The sequence below is a fragment of the Misgurnus anguillicaudatus genome, chromosome 18 (genome assembly GCF_027580225.2).
Source record: "Misgurnus anguillicaudatus chromosome 18, ASM2758022v2, whole genome shotgun sequence".
Taxonomy (NCBI): Eukaryota; Metazoa; Chordata; class Actinopteri; order Cypriniformes; family Cobitidae; genus Misgurnus; species Misgurnus anguillicaudatus.
In genome coordinates this window covers 27,043,276-27,060,834 of record NC_073354.2, presented here as the reverse complement: position 1 = coordinate 27,060,834, position 17,559 = coordinate 27,043,276, and the positions used below count along the sequence as shown (strand labels likewise).

Here is a 17,559-nt window from a genome sequence, read left to right as displayed (position 1 = left end):
TCATCGAGTAAACATTCCCCCCTGACGCCAGACGTACGTCTAGGAGTGACAAAATTATCGTAGGACTGTGTACAAAGTATCTGTCTAGCTTTACCATGTCAGTGTATTGGTTTATTGTCCCTTCATAGTTTGCAAGAGACATTTAATACATTTATAATTAATATTAAATAAATTAAGTATATTTAATAAACTAAGTTGTACACTCTAAAAAAACAAACGGTGCTATATAGCACCAAAACTATTGATTTGAATCGTAACCATAGAAGAACCGTTTTTAGTGCCATATAGCACCGGTGAAGCACAGGTGAAGCACCTGTGTAGAACCATATAGGTGCCATATAGCACCACTATATCACCACATTTGGTTTTACATAGCACTATATGGTTCTACACAGGTGCTTCACCGGTGCTTCACCGGTGCTATATGGCACTAAAAACGGTTCTTCTATGATTACGAGCAAAGAACCACTTTTGGTGCTATATAGCACCGTTTGTTTTTAGAGTGTAGGCTATTTAATAAACTGAGCGTATTCATCTGTCAATATAAAACGCGACTTGGCCATTCTAATTAATGATCGGAAGAACGCGTATCGACCACCGTTACTGTAAAATATGCACATTATGTCCATTTAAACTCAATTTTGGTCAAATGTGGATTATATCATTACACTGGCAAGAATATGGTTACATGTAAAGATGCCGTTCCAAGTATGACAACGCTACATTTAACTGCTTTTGAAATACAGTGTTTTTTTCACTTCCTGAAAAGTAACCTTTTGGACATATGGAAGTTTCATTGGGCAGCGACGATATATTGTACTACTGTACCCATACTGTACTTGTATTTTACAAATTGTTGCTGTAGAACACCCATGTGAACAACCGAAGTAGTGCGCACCTGGAGCGCAAATGGGGGAAACTTGCCTTGCTCAAGGGAACCTCAGTTGTTGCCTGCTGGTCTTGGGAATCAAAAAATTGACCTTCAGGTAACAAGACTCTCTAACCACTAGGCCACGATCACCCTTTACGTTATGCCTGTTACCTTGCTATCCATTTAGCTGTGTCCCAATTCGAAGGCTGCACCTCAAGACTGATTGCATCACTGCCGAGTCAGGCTGTCTGAATTTGAAGGATGTTTTAAATACAGCCTACGGCCTTTGAAGGCCTTCAATTTGGGTACAGCTTATGACTGAAGATAGTTTCAAATATTTTACAGTTAAATTCTTCTAAACTGCTTTGTCAATCTAACTTCGCATTACAGCTGTGTGTGGTGGATGGAGGTTGTTTTGATGTCAAAATAGAGATGTTGAGCCTCTGTCTGCAAAAACTTCCTTTGCCCAAATACAGTAATGATCAATACCATAATCATGTGGGATTTTCCCAAAAGTAATTAAATATGGGATGTTAGCGAGTGTAATGCAGCCATAAATATATATATATATATATATATATATATATATATATATATATATATATATATATATATATATATATATATATATATATATATATATATATATATATATATATATATATATATATATATATAATATATATATATATATATATATGAGACTTCCACCCAAGGTGGACTGGCCGTCTGGCAGAAGGCAATTTCCAGCTGAACCAACATACTTTTGGGGCCGATTCATCTTTTCCTTTTTATGTCATAACACTTGTAGATGCAGCCCATTTCTTTATTTTTATTTTTCTTAATTCATTGATGGTGCTGTAACAGTAATACTGGCTATGCATGATATGATGGCTAACATAAATATAATGTTTTCAGTTGTGTCATTGTGAAATTTAGCAGTGTCATGCATAATACCTGAAATTACACTTCTGTAAACACCACCATCAACTAGGACATACACACACACGTGCACACACACTTGGATATGTATAATAAAAGTACAGTCAGTTTTCATACAAATTGTTAGTATTTATACAATAAACTATGTCACACAAATATCTTTTATGCCATGTTTAAGAATGCAGATGACAACACAGCGATTGGCCAGGTCAGGAACAATGATGAATGGGCATACAGGGAGGAGATCCAAAATCTGTCATCTTGGTGCTTTTACAAGAACCTCACCCTCAAGTCTTAAAAGCCAAAGAGTTCATTCAGTCTAAAAGCATCAGACACTTCCTTATCTTTATCAATAGGACTGAAGTAGAATGTGAATGTACTTAATGCCAAGACTAAAGTAACACTGCACTCTAAGATAAAATTTGACAAAATCCGTCACTGGGGCAGTACCCAAAGATCCTAATATGTACACTTTAGGTGCACCTTTAAGGTACCAAAATGTACCTTTGAGGATTATGCACCATTTAGGTACAAAAGTTGGGTACTTTTTAAAAAGATACCACCCCGGTGACAACTTTTGTATCTTTTTATTCCTGAGAGTGTAAATACAGAAACATCTGCATATTTTTGTTGATTTTGGTTCATTTTCACTCAAAAACAAGACTTTTGCCAATTTTACTTACTTACTTTTACTTATATTTATTTTTAACATTTTGAACTTAATTTAATATAGTTCATTTAACAAAAAGGTGTCTTGTCAGCTTTACTTAAAAAAATATATTATTTGTGAGTTGTATTGAGCAGCTGCTTTGATCAATTGATTTGGTGTTATGGACTTATTAAATCCTAATTAAAAGGGTGGAGTTTATAAAATGGCATTATTCAAATGTTTTGTCATCATTATTTAAAATGTACATCTACAATTAACTCAATTGTTGTGTGTTGACTCTACTAAGGTTTGTTAAGTTTACTTAAACTTTTTTTGTAAAATGAACTAAATTATTGTTTGTTGAAATTTCTTAAACAAATTGTGAACCTGTTGACGTAATATTTTTAATTAAACCCAACATTTATTTTTATTTAGTGTTGTAGGTATATAGCAAGAAAAATCATCTGAAACAATGAAACATACAGTAATACTGGAAACTTTAAATGTATAATTTTGCAGGTAAATGTTTTGCTATTGCTGCTAAGCAACCTGGGCTATGCAAATGGAATGCTGGTTGTCCAACCCAGTATTCAGATTTGTAAACATTTGATATGAGAAATATGTGGTTACAGATTGTATTTGTATTTAGCCAAAAAACATACCAGAATATTGTTTGAAAATTTCCTTCTTACCTATTGTGCTGTGACACAAGGAAGTATTAATAAACAATAAAAGGCTGAATTTAGAAACTGAACTAGGGAGTTGGATTCATAAAAAGTATGCTGGGAAATGTGGGCCTTTAGGCAATACTGTAGCAATTGAATTGTTGTTTTGCTTTGATTTTGTATTGTGCAGGCCTGTGTCTTCACCAAATGTTGTGTCACGCACCAATATGCACACATTTTTGTCATTATTTAATGTATAATTAATTCCTTTCTATTAAAAGTCACGTAACATGTTAAAATAAAAGTAAAAATCAAATTACCTAAAACATTTGTTTATTAATATTACAGCCTATATGTGTCAAATTAAATTGATATGGTTTAGCTACAGAAGTTTTGGTGTTTGTTATAACAGTTAAAACAATTTTCATTATTTTAAGGTTTTTTATGTATAAAGTCAAATCCATTATAGGGAGTTTTATTTATTTATCTGTTTGTTTATTAATATGGCTATATTCATGACAAGAACCGGATAATCTTCATGTTGATCTACACTTGTGGAAGGACAATTTTTCCTACAGTAACCTGCATGTCTTTGTCATGTTACGTTTAACCCATTTTAGGTCAAAAAGGGGCGAACCCAACCCACTGGATTAAATGTAATCTATTTTGGGTTGTTTTAACCACTTTTTGAGTTAAATATAAACATTTTCATGGTTAATTTAGTTTTTGCAGTTTAGGTAAAAAATTAAATCTTATTACATCTTAAAGGTGTAGCGGAGGATTTTCTCGAATTTTAGAAAAGAACCGCTTTCTCCACTTTTTAAAAAAAAATGCAATTGCGCAACACTCCTGATTGACAACTAGGAGGACCAATAATCTTGATGATCCACCCGGGAATAGAAAATACCTTTAAGACTTGTGTGTGTGTGAATGCATCCATTTATCTGTTGATGGTGGTGTTTACAAAATAAAATATGTCAATTATGTGGGTTAAACTCAGGTATCATGTATATGACACCACCAAATGTCACAATGGCATTAACTAGTTTAAGACAACACATTTTCATTAAAGTGCACCTATTTCATTGCTAAAGAACAATATTATTTGGTGTATTTAGTATAATACAGTGTGTTTGTGTGGCTTATGGTTTAAAAGACACATTAATTTCCACATATCGTACATTTTTGTAACTCCAGATACTCCTATCTTCCTCAAACGTTTGGATTTTGTTTCCCTGACTGGCCTGATTGGCCAGCTAATCTGTATGTTGTGATTGGCCTGAATACCTCTGACGTCAACTGGAAATGTTACGCTCCTTACCATGTTTGAAAGATTCACTCACAATGCAATGCTAACAGAAGTTAACTAACAGGCTGTGAGTCCGAAGCGGGAGGAATTATGATAATGGAAGTCTTGTCTACATCACCATTCCCAGGAAGTAAACGTTTGCCTACAATCCGTGTGTTTGTTGTAGTCCGAGAAAAGAGATTTATGTTAGAGATGATAACTCGCGTCATCATTTACTTTAGGGTATGTACCATTTGCATATCGTTAACATGTACTAATACACACTTACACACCAAAGGCAATGTAAAAACATGAATCTGACAATAGGTGCTCTTTAACACCTTACTTGAGTCGTAAGGTGTTTGCACAAACTATGAGGTTGTTATTTTGGTTGGCCAGTCTCGTAGAATGGGTGTACAGGTGTTTTCTCCTGTTGTGTGCCCATTTTCCATCCCACATCCAGGATATAATCTTTGTAAATCCACAGGACAGGTTATTACAGTATAATACAGTTTAACCTGTGCACTGAGCTTCAGGTATTTCGTGAGTCATACCAAATCCATACACACATATTTTTATTAGTGAATACTCCCTTTCTCGTATGTGAACAAAAGCAGTTACTTGCGTGTACATGCATCATGTGCATTGTGCACCAGGATTTTTTTTTTTTTTTTTTTTTTTTGCTGTGTATATAGTACTGTTGTGGTGACTATAAAGACACTTTATGGGTGGATCATTCAACATTAACAAAACGTTATCAGATGCGAGTCAGCACACTAATGGTGTCACTTCAAGACTGTTTAACCCAGGTAAGTGCCAGAGTTTTTTTAATGATGTATTAGTGATGTATAGTGCCTAGATGTATTGTAAATGTTTGTTGTAATTGTTTCTTGTATTACTGTACAAACTATAGTGCTGGGCAGTGTATACTTATGCTTATTATTTTTTTAATCTCAACTGATAGTGACATGACCTGGACATTACTGTAATAAAGTATTGTTGTGTCTATGTTATGTATCAATCTCTTGTATATTAAACAGTACCGATTTAAATACCGGTACTTAAATTTGATTTAAACAGAAGGAGTGGAAACTGGGAACTGGGACACTTTACCATTTAATATCACTGTCCGAGCAACCACTGCAAAGATATTAACTTCAGTAGTGAATGTTTAATGCGTAGCTTAGCCATAGGCTAAATTAAGAAACTGAAACCAAAATTCTAAAATTTATCAAAAATGATTAATGTCTGGCAAATTTGGGCAATATTTATTAAACACAGTCAAAAAGGTTTGTAAATTAAATCAGAATGGCACAAAATGTCCCTATGATCCTTAAGGGTTTCCTTTTATTTAATTTTTCACAATGCACTGCAGCACTGTTAATTTGATACTGTATATTTACTGATATATTTAATTTTTTACAGATTTGACTTGAATTCTTCACAGGGAAACATGGAAAGTAAAAGTAAACTAACCTGCACATAACTTTTACTTTTTAATTACTATTTAATTTTTGATTTTTTTACATAACTATTTAATTTGACATAAACCATTGGTCCTCAGCGCTCCGGTAGGATTTGGTTCCAAATGTTATTTTCAAGTTAAGCCAAGCCACCCATCTTATTGAGCTGGTTCATGTGTGATTGATGTGATTAAATTATACCAACGTACCAACGTTTCCTTATTTTTTATTTGACATTGTGGCAAGTTAAAGGTGCAAAAGAGGATGTTTGTTTTATACATTTTTGCAATATTACTTGAAACTGTCTTTACTAAATGATAAAAGACTATTTATTAGGTGCACTGAAAGTAATAATATTACTATACGTCATCTGTGCACAAGATGGGGCCTAAAAACATCAGCCAACTGCTCATGCGGTCATTGCAATCATTATTGGCCCTCTGGCTTGTCAATCACTGCCATTACGATCCTTGTGAGATACGTGCACGCTCCAGTAACTTTACACAGGCGACGCATGGCATAGCGCATGATACTCCGTCTTAAGTTTCGGTTTGTTTTCATTGTCGATCCTGCTTTCCTCCTCGAATTTGCCAACACAGTCTCACACCCTATTCGTCACATACTGCCGTTTGGTCATGACCCCCTCACGTCCATAGCGGACGTTGAAGGTACCCCCTATTCGTCGCTTGAAAACGTAGAGGGTCGTCCTATAGATTTGAATGCAAACCCCTCATCTTTGAATTTTGACGAAATGGGTTTATCGGTTTGCCTGCGCAATATGGTTTTAGGCGATTGATTTTATGCTGCAAATGTGCATTTTGCACAAGCGTGCGGCGCATAAACGGTTACAATCATTATTGATGCGGTGACCAAACATTTTCGTGGAGCGGAAAGCCTTCTGAATCGGTGTATCACGACTTTTCTCTCTCTTTCTATATAGATATATTTGGTATACAATAAAATGACATATTTACAGGGCTGTATTTGCTGTGTGTTTAAAACATGCCTTAATTAACGTAGATATTTTATTATTTTCGATCACGCACAGTTGGTCATTCCCCCTCACGTCTATAAGCTGACGTTGAGGGTACCCCCCAATTCGTCGCTTGACAACGTAGAAGGGTCGTCCGATATTTGAATCCAAATCCCTCATCTTTGGATTTTGACGTAATGGGGGTATTCATGCCTGCGCTGCAAAGTATGTTTTAGGCGATTGATTTTATTGTTCAAATGTGTATTTTGCAGTAGCGTGCGGCTGTTAATTCATTGGTGCGGTCACTACATTTTCGTGGGGCAGAATCCCTTGTCTGAAGCGGGATCACGAATTTCTCTCTCTTTAAGTTTCTCTTTAAATATATATTGTTCTACATTAAAATGACATGTTTACAGGACTGTATATTTGCTGTATGTTTAATTAAGATATACCCAAGGCAGTTCGTGTAATTTAATCGATTCGTGTCCATGGACACGATTTTCCCCTTTTTTCGTGCCAGTCAGAACGACTTTCAATCTAATGTATTTCAATAGGAAGTATTTTTCGTGCCTGCACCACGTTTTTTTGTCCTATTATTTTTTTCGTGTTTATAAGCACGAATTTAATCTAATGTATCGCAATAGTATATACCAGGGATTGTTTTACTTTATTTGTCATTAATTGATTACACTTTAAGCGCTACTTTACTCAACATTTAATCAGGAGATGTTTATCCTATAATATAGATTTTTTTGATCGGTTTCGTGTGTCAAATACAAGAATTAATACTACAGTACCCATGAGCCTTATCGACATCTACTATGGTGAAGGCACCAGCTAAAACTACATGTGGGCCCGCTGCAGATCACAATATTTTCTCAACACATGAATACTAACGTGTGCTTGATAATTCAACAATACGATGTTATGGCCATCAATTTTGATTGTTTCTACTTTGATTGTAAAAAAAAAAAAAGTCAGTTTCGGACGCCTGCATTTCCCAGAATCCTCTCTGCCTTCGTTGCTATGGAATCTGAGCCAGTCCTCTTTGCTATTGGGTGATTTCTTCTTCGGTACTCGTAATTGACAGGGATTCTCTCATACGCGAAAATCATTGTCCAGGTAAGTGATGCTTTCGTTTAAAGTTCACTATTTGTTTAAATGTTATAATTCACGCCTTTCTTTTGGCATTACGCTGACATTGCCATACCCGTACGAAAATTAACCATGTTTTTGTGGTAAAAGTGTAGTAACTACGGTTTGTGTATCGATTATTTGCAAAATGGTTTTACTAAACCAAACATGGTTTAACTTTTTTTTTTCAAATTCATGGTTCTTTCTTAACTTGCAACCTATCTCTATATACTGCATCTGTTGTACCTGTCTGTCCAGCTGTGTGTTTGTCTTTCTGTCTTTGTCTGCTTTGCAATGGCCACCAGATATACCCATCACAAACAGGATCCCCACTACCAAGAGGGGAGGCTCATGGCTCTTGAGCTGAACCATGACCACATTCTAGCTGAAGCCAAGGTTAGAGTTTTTATTTACCTGTTAGTTTATACTTAAACATAATGGATGTGTGACAACTTAAAATAAAAATGATAAATATGGAAAAGAGATGAAGATTTAATACGGTATATTGTAATAGCAACTTATTTAGCAACTAACATCCTATAATGTTCTGTGGCATGTTTTAATAAGGTCATATATTTTGGAAAAGAGAGGTTTCATCCCCTGAGTTTCAGAGACTTGGAGGATCTATTCCAAGGCTCATTAAGGTGTTTCAATACTTACATTATGCTGTGTTTCCTTTTAGTTGTTGCATGTCTTTCACGTCCTGTACCTTTATTAGTCTTACAAGAAATATTCACTTCAACACACACAGAGCAGCTGTGGAGACGAAACGTTTATGCCCTAGAAGAGACCCTTCACAGACCTCTAAAAGGATCTTTGTTGGCTGGGGCAAGCCGAGGGGGAGGCAAGGAGGGTGACGCCAAGCCTCAGCTACAGGGTATATCTGAATTATTTCAGATTTGTAGGAATTGAAATGTAAATGGTGGACCAAATCAAATTACGGAATAACATTGTAATTGTATTTGAGTATTAACAGTTTAAAACATTTAAATATGACAAAACACATAAGAAATAGAGTATAACACTTAAGTATACTATCATGTCAAGTACTTCGTTATGTCTTTACCAAACCCTTAACAGAAATACATCTGATTTCATAAACAGTTCTGTATATATGTTGAAAAATATCATGTATGTAGTGATAGCCTAACCTGTTCTGTGTACTGTTGCAGTCACTTTTACAGGTTGAGTGCTTCCTGTCATCCAGTGTGGAGTTTCCACTTAACTGTACCCTCAGCAAAACTAAATCCTCATGAGGAATTTGGTAAATCGCATTGATTAATTTGAGTTTAATTTTATTTAGTCAATAATATTAAACTTTAATTACTTAAAGTATGCTTGCTAAGAATTAATGCACAGTGCCCTGCTTTATGGTTTAAGATGCATGTTTTTGGGGGGGATTTGAGAAACCAGATAAAAACACATTTAAGAGAAAATTAAATCTAGGACCTTCTTGCTGTGAGGTGATAGTGCTAAACATTGAGCCACTATGCAATCCTATACAAAAAAATCAAACCTAGAATCCAACTAAATCTTGAATAGTCTGGTTTAGTGTATTATTTTTATATGAGTTATTCACCTAGAATAATGTTAATTTATTTTTCTCCCTAGGTGCAGAGAGTGGTTCTGTGGGGACCGTGATGTATTACGTCACAAAAAACAGCCACTCCCCAATAGGGAATGTGTAATTAATAGTTTTTTTGTAGCCATCCGTCCAACCAAATGCATCATTAAAGGGGAAGATGGATATTGCACTCAACACAAGGTATGTTCTCACAAAAGCCCTAATTTTGATGTTTTTATGTGTCTGCAGCCAGTAACAGGTAATCTAAACTAGTGGTTTTCTTTCTTTTTGGCAGTCGGCAAGATGACATACCACTGTTGTAAACGCACAAACGTAATAATGCTTTCAGGCAAACCAATCATTTTAATTACCATCAATGGTAAAACCAATTCACAGTTTAGATTTCCATTTTAGATTTGATGTTTTTCACACTATGTTTTGATGTTTTCAATGCTGTGGCATTGTACTTTGCAGTAGAGTCAAAGTGCATTGTATAGCACATTACAATCCAAGTAGGGCATCGTGAGCAAGGCCTGTTGTGGGAGTCTAAATGGGGGTCAACTGCATGCAATTTATGTTTAGTTATTATTTATTTATTTTGTGATTTTAGATATGTTCATCATTCATCAGTTCTCACTTCCCTGGACTTCAACCTGGCTACACACATGGTATCGTTATTAATCGAAACAAAGACAGATATCTTTATATTTTTGTTCTCTGCAGACAAACAAAAAATGTTAGCTGTTGCAAAGCAATTTGGTGAGTTAGGAAATGATACTACTCGAGAAGTTAGGCAGAAGGAGTGCTATACTGGGATTATAGAAACTTATAAGATGTCTCTTAAACATTCACAATGTGCAGAATGAACTAACTGTTTTAAAATAGTATGTGGTAAATGTTTTTTTTCCAAGGGCGTTTTGACTTGCCTCAGCCACTGTATGTCTGTTAAACATGCAAACAGCAAAGGACCCCAGACCTGAAAGACCTTCTGAGGAGTGGATATTGGCCAGCTTCAATAAACAACACAACACTTTACACACTGGACCTCCTGATCTCCTTTCAAGAACTCAAGGTCATCTCTCCAAGATTTTCCAGACAAGCCTTCGGAAAGCTGCTGGAGCATTGCACGAAGTGTGGAAGAAGAGTAAGTGTAAATGTTATCATTTTATTCAAAACTCCATAAGCAGACAATATCACAATTACTATTTCATTCTATATATCTTCCAGTTTGGATATATCAACAGAGATGCACTGCAATGCAGCTTCTTGGAGTTTTCATACGCTTAATTTGAATCAGACCAGCTCTGGTGTGGTGCTCTTTCACCTGCCCAGCCTGAACGCTAGAATTGTTGGCTGCTTCAGCAGATCGAAACAGAAAGCTATATCGCTTTTGCCGAAACAGAAGGTGGTCTTTATTCCAGTATTTTTATTGGTTTATTTATTTACTTTAATTGATGGATTTCCTATTTTTCTTTCTTAGCTCTGGTGTTCCTGTTTTTTGTTTTCTTTTTTGAGGGGCCTTTTGTGGCTGAAGACAGTGCGGTGTCTAGATTTGTCAACACCATACAAAAAGCACTGAAAATGCAAGTTTTAATCATAACTTGACAAAATAGTTGTTACACAAAAAATCTTGTTCGGAGTTGATTTCTACTTTTGCCTACCAAGTACTCCTAAATCAAATTAGGAATAAATGCCATATACTGTATTGTATGACACCATCACTTTAATTTGATTTGTTGTGTTTGTTGTGTGTTTCATAGACTGTGGCTTGCAAATATTGGCCATACTTGAAGAAAGTTGCTAGTGTCCTTCCTGATCTTCAGGAGCTGACCTCAATGAAACCTTTCCTTAATGTCATGCATGCTTGAGCCACGCTACAACGTGTGAGGTATGTATAATATTTTTGCTTCATACGTACATGTGTAATGTACATTCATAAGAAATAGAAGTTAATGGCTTGACTACACTATTTAGATTCTTTTTGGCATAACCATTTCTTGTACAGGTTGTAAAAGCCCTTTGAGGACAAATGTGATATTGGGCTATATAAATAAAATGTATTTGAATTGAATTAGTCTTGAATTCTTAAATTAGTCTTCCACCATTTATTCACAGATTAAATGAAGTGGTAGGAACCAGGAAGGAACAGGGACAACCACCGGTGAGTGGAGCAAGTGAACAGCTACCTTTCACGTTGTGCCCGTACAACCAAATATATGTCCAAAGCAGGTGATCAGAGTGTTTGTAAGATTTTTGCATACTTTTTATATTGAGCATCATACCCTCATTATTTTCTTTCAACAGCACCGGTGGACATGCTTACATTGCATGCAATGGGCTGGAACCATAAAAAAGTATCTCTCTACATCAGGCACTTTCCACAATATATGTGAAAGTAAGTTTTTTTTTTTTATATATATATATACATTTTTTGTGTGTCTTTTAGTTGTTGTGTGCATTTTGCCTGATGTTAATTGTACAATGTACAACAATCCTGATTATTGAATAACAGACATCCAGCACGAGACTGCAAGGCTAGCAGAACTAAAAACAAAGCTACATTGCAAAGATGAAGTGCCGTCACAATGGCTTTCTGATGTGAAAGAATGGGCAGCTGGTGGTAAGCGAGACCAATATTCTTCCCACTACTATCTGAATTTTTCAGTTTGATATTAAACAAGTGCCAAATATGGTAGGCTTATCATCTATTTCTTAACCTCCTAAGACAGGGGTGTCCAAAGTCGGTCTTGGAGGGCCTGTGTCCTGCAGAGTTTAGCTAAAACTTCCCTCAACACACCTGCCTCAAAGTATCTAATATGCCTAGTAAGACCTGGATTAGCTGGATCAGGTGTGTTTGATTAGGGTTGGAATAAAACTCTGCAGAGACACCGGCCCTCCAGGAGCAGGAGTGGACAAAGCTTCCTCCCCTAAATGGATCTTTCAGTTACCTCTTTGTCAATCTAAATTGTAATTTTTGCATAAAATTCAATTGCTGCTTTCCCTTTTGCTTGTAACATTTTTTTCTTGGTGAACAGTTCACAAACCCCTGTACATGTCTTTCTACACAGCAGCATGCTTCGCCACCGCATTAGAAGTAAGCTGGCAGAGGACAAAAAGCTCCTTCTTCAGGAGATACAGAAATACAATGATCTTGTACTAGACTCTGCCACAAACATCATTGACCTAGCTTTGGTGGAGCATTCCCTCACTGGAGAGAGAGTGTGTCTCAGATATGGCCGTGCGACCTTAATGGCAGTGGTATGTCAAGAATTTATTTACAGTTTTGCTTTATAGAGTATTCTGAACAAAAGCATGCAACATAGTCAGTGTTAAAATATTCATTTAATTTATTGGTGTTTGCTTATTATGTATCAGTTTGTAAAAAGTATGCATAATGCTATTATGCAATATTGTCTCAAATTAACATATAACTGTTATTGATTCTTAGCAAACATTTCAGTCAAGAAACGATTGCATGACCAAGTGATGTTGACAATGTGACTGCAAGAGGAAAGGGGCATTGTGGTGTTGGAGATGGCACAAGACTACACATGTGTGCAGAGCCTGGCAGTGGCTCTCAAGAACAAGATGGCTGAGGAGGGTAAGTTAAATAAAAATCCTGTCCATTCAAAGTTTGAATAAAGAAGTCACCCTCAGTCTCTGAACTTGGATGGAGTAGAACGGTTATTGCTCTGTTTACCATGGTCATTTGGCTTGTACATAATAAAATAGGCATTATAGTTGTTCACAACAAATACGGCTTTGCTAGACTGTGATTTAGGTAGTACTAGTTAAACACAGTTAAATATTTAACACAATGCCAGTTTCTTTAACTCACAAAAGTGTTAAAGGGGTCACATTACGACATTTTTTATTGTGTAAAATAAATGTTTGGTGTCCCCAGATTACATATGTGAAGTTTTAGCTTAAAGTACACCACAGATAATTTATTATAGCATGTTAAAATTGCCACTTTGTAAGTGCGAGCAAAAACATGCCATTTTGGAGTGTGTGCTTTAAAGGAAACAGCCAACATCTAAACCTGGGTTAATAAAATAACACATAACACAGAGATGGTGATAGAGAGAATAAAGTAAAAGATTGCAGATCTTCATCAGTGTTACTTTTTAACACACTTTAATATTGGGACTATATATATATATATATATATATATATATATATATATATATATATATATATACCCAGCAGTGTTAGTTTAACTAGGGTTGAAGGACAACAAACACAAAAAGTTTATAAAAGTTCATTACAGTTAAAATCGAAGCATTAAAAATGAGTTTAAATAATTTAGTTTCACTAAATGACAGGGGACCAGCCCAAACGGAAGACTGAAATGTGTGGGTGGACTGTAATTGCATCTCTAACTGTACGTTCACAACGCTGATGGAGACTGCTAAAAAAAACACTCTGGCTGCCCTGCAAACAACGCTATAGAAAAAGAGTAGCGGACACTCGAATACGTTCTACAGAATCCTTTTCCACCTTCTGATTGGTTGCCGCCGAATGTTTTCTCTGACTTCCGGCCACATTAACGCTCTCGTCGGTGGCGGTGTGAACGCATAGTAAGGAAACTGGCATTATTAACTCTGTCAATTAACTCCAACTCTGAACAACAATTTACTCTGAATATGTTAAATTTACTCTTTAGGTGTTCAATTCAAGTCAGAAATGTTTAACACTGAAATTTTTACTGTCCAATTTTGCTGTGTACTTAAGCACAACTATATTGAAGATGAAAACGGTTAACCAAAAGGACCTATCAGACATTGGCTGAAACACAAAATGTGTTTTTTTTTCTGGTTTTGGTCTTTCTGCATTAAATTACCTCAGTGGGCCATCATGTTGCCTCGGTTTATATAGAATCATCTAGCCGGGTACCATTGCAACAATGCACAGAAAAATGACAGCCATTCTTGTATGTAGATTTAAATGGGTGAAATTGTTTTATTCTATTGAAGTTTTTTGGCCTCAAAAAGCAAAGTTAATATCAAGTTAGTTTGTCTTTAATGTAATCTCATTTGTATTTTAGACAAGGGAAATGAAGGACTTTGCTGTCTCTTAAGAAGAAGATCGTCAGTGGTGTCAGAAGGGTTGCAAGTCGTCCTTCAACAATACAAGACTGCATTAGGTCTTGAGGCCTCTGTCCTTCTACATGTTGAAGAAGAAGATCAAAGTGACCTCAGCAGTCCAGATACCAGCGAGGATGAAAACATAATTTAGGTATTTTATTTATTTATTTATTTATTTGTATGTATGTTTGTTCTCAAAAATTGACCAGAGGCTATTCCATCAAAGTGGATAAAGGAAAAGATTTTTGATAAGTCTCACAAATTTAAGTGGGAGTTCTGTTCCATTACTGTGGCTTAAGCCCAGTTCAGATCAAAGATTCACAACAAGACCAAGCTGTTTTAAAAGTTACAGGGGGAAGTTGCAGCAACATGAACTGGCTCATCTCAGCTCTACTCAAGCCAGCTAATGGGGTTGCTGCAACACAGCTTGTCAATTCGCCAGCTTCTGGTTTTAGAAGGTTTCAACACACAGTCAGCTTGTAACAGAGTCAACTGGTCAAGTCACTATTCAACTAAGTCAACTATTGGCTGGTTCAAGTTTTGGACGAAAGAAAGTGGGGAACAATTCGTTTATTTGTTTGAGGAACAGCTGTGTCTGTTTGACTAAAAACGTTAAATGTACTTAACTCTTCAGGGCACCTTATGTGCACGAGCACACTATATACCTATTCTGGCTCGGTTAAAGTCAACATGGACTTGTTATTGCTATATTACACTGACTTTCACTGTAGGCTCAAGCCATTTCACTGACAATGTTAATTTAAGCAAGGCTTTTTCAAGTGAGCACAGCTTTCCTTAGCTGCATTGATGGAATTTCCCCATTATTTTTACATGAAATCACATTTTTGTGTAATTAATAATGCTTTACACACCTAAAACAGCTGAACTTAACATTCTTTTTCTACCTCTTGCTTTCCCAGATAGAAACTGCACAAAGGACTGCGTTTAAGGAAATGGACTTGGCATATATCTGTGTAGTGTTAGTATGCTAACTACATTATTATCTGTATGCATCCTATATTGTTGAAATGTTCAACCTGTGTCTAGATTATCAAGCATGTTATTTAGGACGTTGATGCTCCTTAAATATGCACAAACATCTCAATATAGGTGTAACAATCGTATGATATTATCAGATGTAATAATTGAACTGATGTTATATTTGGCTAGTGTATTCATAATTTGTGTTTTTAAAGTTGCTAATGGGCATTGTTAGCCACATCACAAACTCAATGTTAAAACACTGCTTTTTGTGCTTTATTGTGTTTATGTACTTGCATTGGTGCAGTAATATCGATGTTATGCAGTAAGGTCATTGGTGTGTTTTACAATGGCTTTGAACAGAGCTCAACCAATCAGAATAATCATTGATAATAAAGTAAAAGTTTTATAACGGGTAAGTTGGTATGAAATATTGTAAGCACATTCATCAGGATGACTTTGCTGACCTTTTGACCTTTATTGCCACATTTAGGCCAAACTGTGAAAACTCTACTTGATTGAGTGTATTATAGGATATAACTGTTGTGCACCATTGAAGATAAACATCATAAATTCTTTCTTAAAGATGGGTAATTTGTTGGCCATGTGTCTGTCACTATCAGTTCTGTTCTTATAAGCACACTGTACATTAAGCACTATAGTATGCAAAAGAAAAATACACTACATTTATATTTTATGATTATACTTATATTGTGTATTACTACATTTGATAGATAACTTTATTCCCCTGTTCTGCTGGTTGTTTTCAAGTGAACTTAACAGTTTAGTGTTATTAAATTCAGCCTTATGGCTTGATTGACAAATTTGCATTTCATGTATTTTCACTGCTTTTATTGTGAAAGACAAAAAATAAAGTGTTTCTAAACATGAACATATTATGTTTTTACTTGTTCATACATTGTTAGTTAAAAACAAAATGTGATTATGCGTATTTATATGGGCGATCTTGGTTAATTTGACAACAGACTGCATTATACAATAAATGCATTACTTTAAAGCAGGGGTGGGCATTCCTGGTCCTGGAGGGCTACTGTCCTGCAAAGTTTAGCGCCAACCTTAATCAAACCTTTGATTGCAGCCTTTGATTAGGGTTTTTCAGGTGTGTTTGATTATGGTTGGAGCTAAACTTTGCAGGACAGTAGCCCTCCAGGACCAGGAATGCCCACTCCTGCTTTAATGCATGCATTGGTCTCCAACAAGGTTGCCTTGTGAATTGTCAAAGCACACTCTACTAATAGCCTGTTTTTAATTAATTTATTAAACAGGACTATTTATTTATTACATATTTTTATATTAGCTTGGCTTCTTTTATGTACGTTAACATTTTAAACTATTATAAAACATTAACAAGTAAAATAAAATAAAAATCAAGTAATACAAAAAAGTTTTTAGTAGACTATTTTAAAAAAAGTGGCCCTGCAGAATTGTTTTATCCATTGTGGTAGCCCTTGCTCACAAAAAGGTTGGGGACCCATGCTTTAAGGCAGGGGTCAACAATCCTGCTCCTGATGGCTCGGTGTCTCTGCAGAGTTTAGCCCCAACCCTAATCAAATACACCTGAAGGGCTGGAGCTAAACTCTGCAAAGACACTAGCCCTCCAGGAGCAAGACTGGTGACGCTTCCTTTAAGGCATATATTTTACTTATCTTCAAACCGCTTGCTTTTGCTTATATTTGATGATGTAATGATTCTAGCAGAAGTGTTCTAGCAGTGGTAGAGCTCAAACTAGATCAGTAGGACCCACAGCTCTGCATATTTTGTATGTTTTCCTTAACTGACACACCCAGAACCCAGATTTGTAAATGGATCTCTCCCTTAATGATGATCTAAATCAGATAAGGGAGACATGCAAAATGTGCAGAGGAGTGGATCACCTGGGTTTCAGATCATCAGCTCTGAGATTATGGAGAGATCCATAAA

General features: G+C 35.8%; 1 protein-coding gene and 2 long non-coding RNA genes across 11 annotated transcripts in view; all 3 read left to right on the top strand.

Annotated features, from left to right (window-relative positions):
- The first annotated feature begins 5,131 nt into the window (after positions 1-5,131).
- LOC129429684 (adhesion G protein-coupled receptor F4-like) overlaps positions 5,132-17,559 on the top strand; it is a 37,202-nt gene continuing 24,774 nt past the window's right edge. The window contains exons 1-2 of the mRNA XM_055186538.2: positions 5,132-5,224; positions 5,841-5,881. Of these exons, the coding sequence (XP_055042513.2) occupies positions 5,869-5,881 (13 nt within the window). The 5' untranslated portion in view covers positions 5,132-5,224; positions 5,841-5,868. The remainder of the gene's footprint in view (positions 5,225-5,840; positions 5,882-17,559) is intronic.
- On the top strand, positions 6,528-10,665 carry LOC129434303 (uncharacterized). 5 transcript variants are annotated; one of them, XR_012358685.1, is made up of 7 exons: positions 6,528-8,381; positions 8,737-8,862; positions 9,158-9,249; positions 9,597-9,750; positions 9,845-9,882; positions 10,160-10,217; positions 10,461-10,665. It is a non-coding gene; the product is annotated as an uncharacterized lncRNA (long non-coding RNA). The 5 variants fall into 5 exon arrangements; XR_012358683.1 differs by lacking the exon at positions 9,845-9,882 and having other exon boundaries at positions 6,530-8,381; positions 10,461-10,660; XR_012358682.1 differs by lacking the exons at positions 9,845-9,882; positions 10,160-10,217 and having other exon boundaries at positions 7,599-7,973; positions 8,244-8,381; positions 10,461-10,652.
- On the top strand, positions 10,867-15,655 carry LOC141350589 (uncharacterized). Of its 5 annotated transcripts, XR_012358679.1 has the most exons (10): positions 10,874-10,954; positions 11,030-11,132; positions 11,310-11,437; positions 11,665-11,778; positions 11,854-11,944; positions 12,062-12,169; positions 12,618-12,807; positions 12,998-13,150; positions 14,598-14,788; positions 15,558-15,655. It is a non-coding gene; the product is annotated as an uncharacterized lncRNA (long non-coding RNA). The 5 variants fall into 5 exon arrangements; XR_012358680.1 differs by lacking the exon at positions 11,030-11,132 and having other exon boundaries at positions 10,867-10,954; XR_012358677.1 differs by having other exon boundaries at positions 10,867-10,954; positions 11,030-11,437.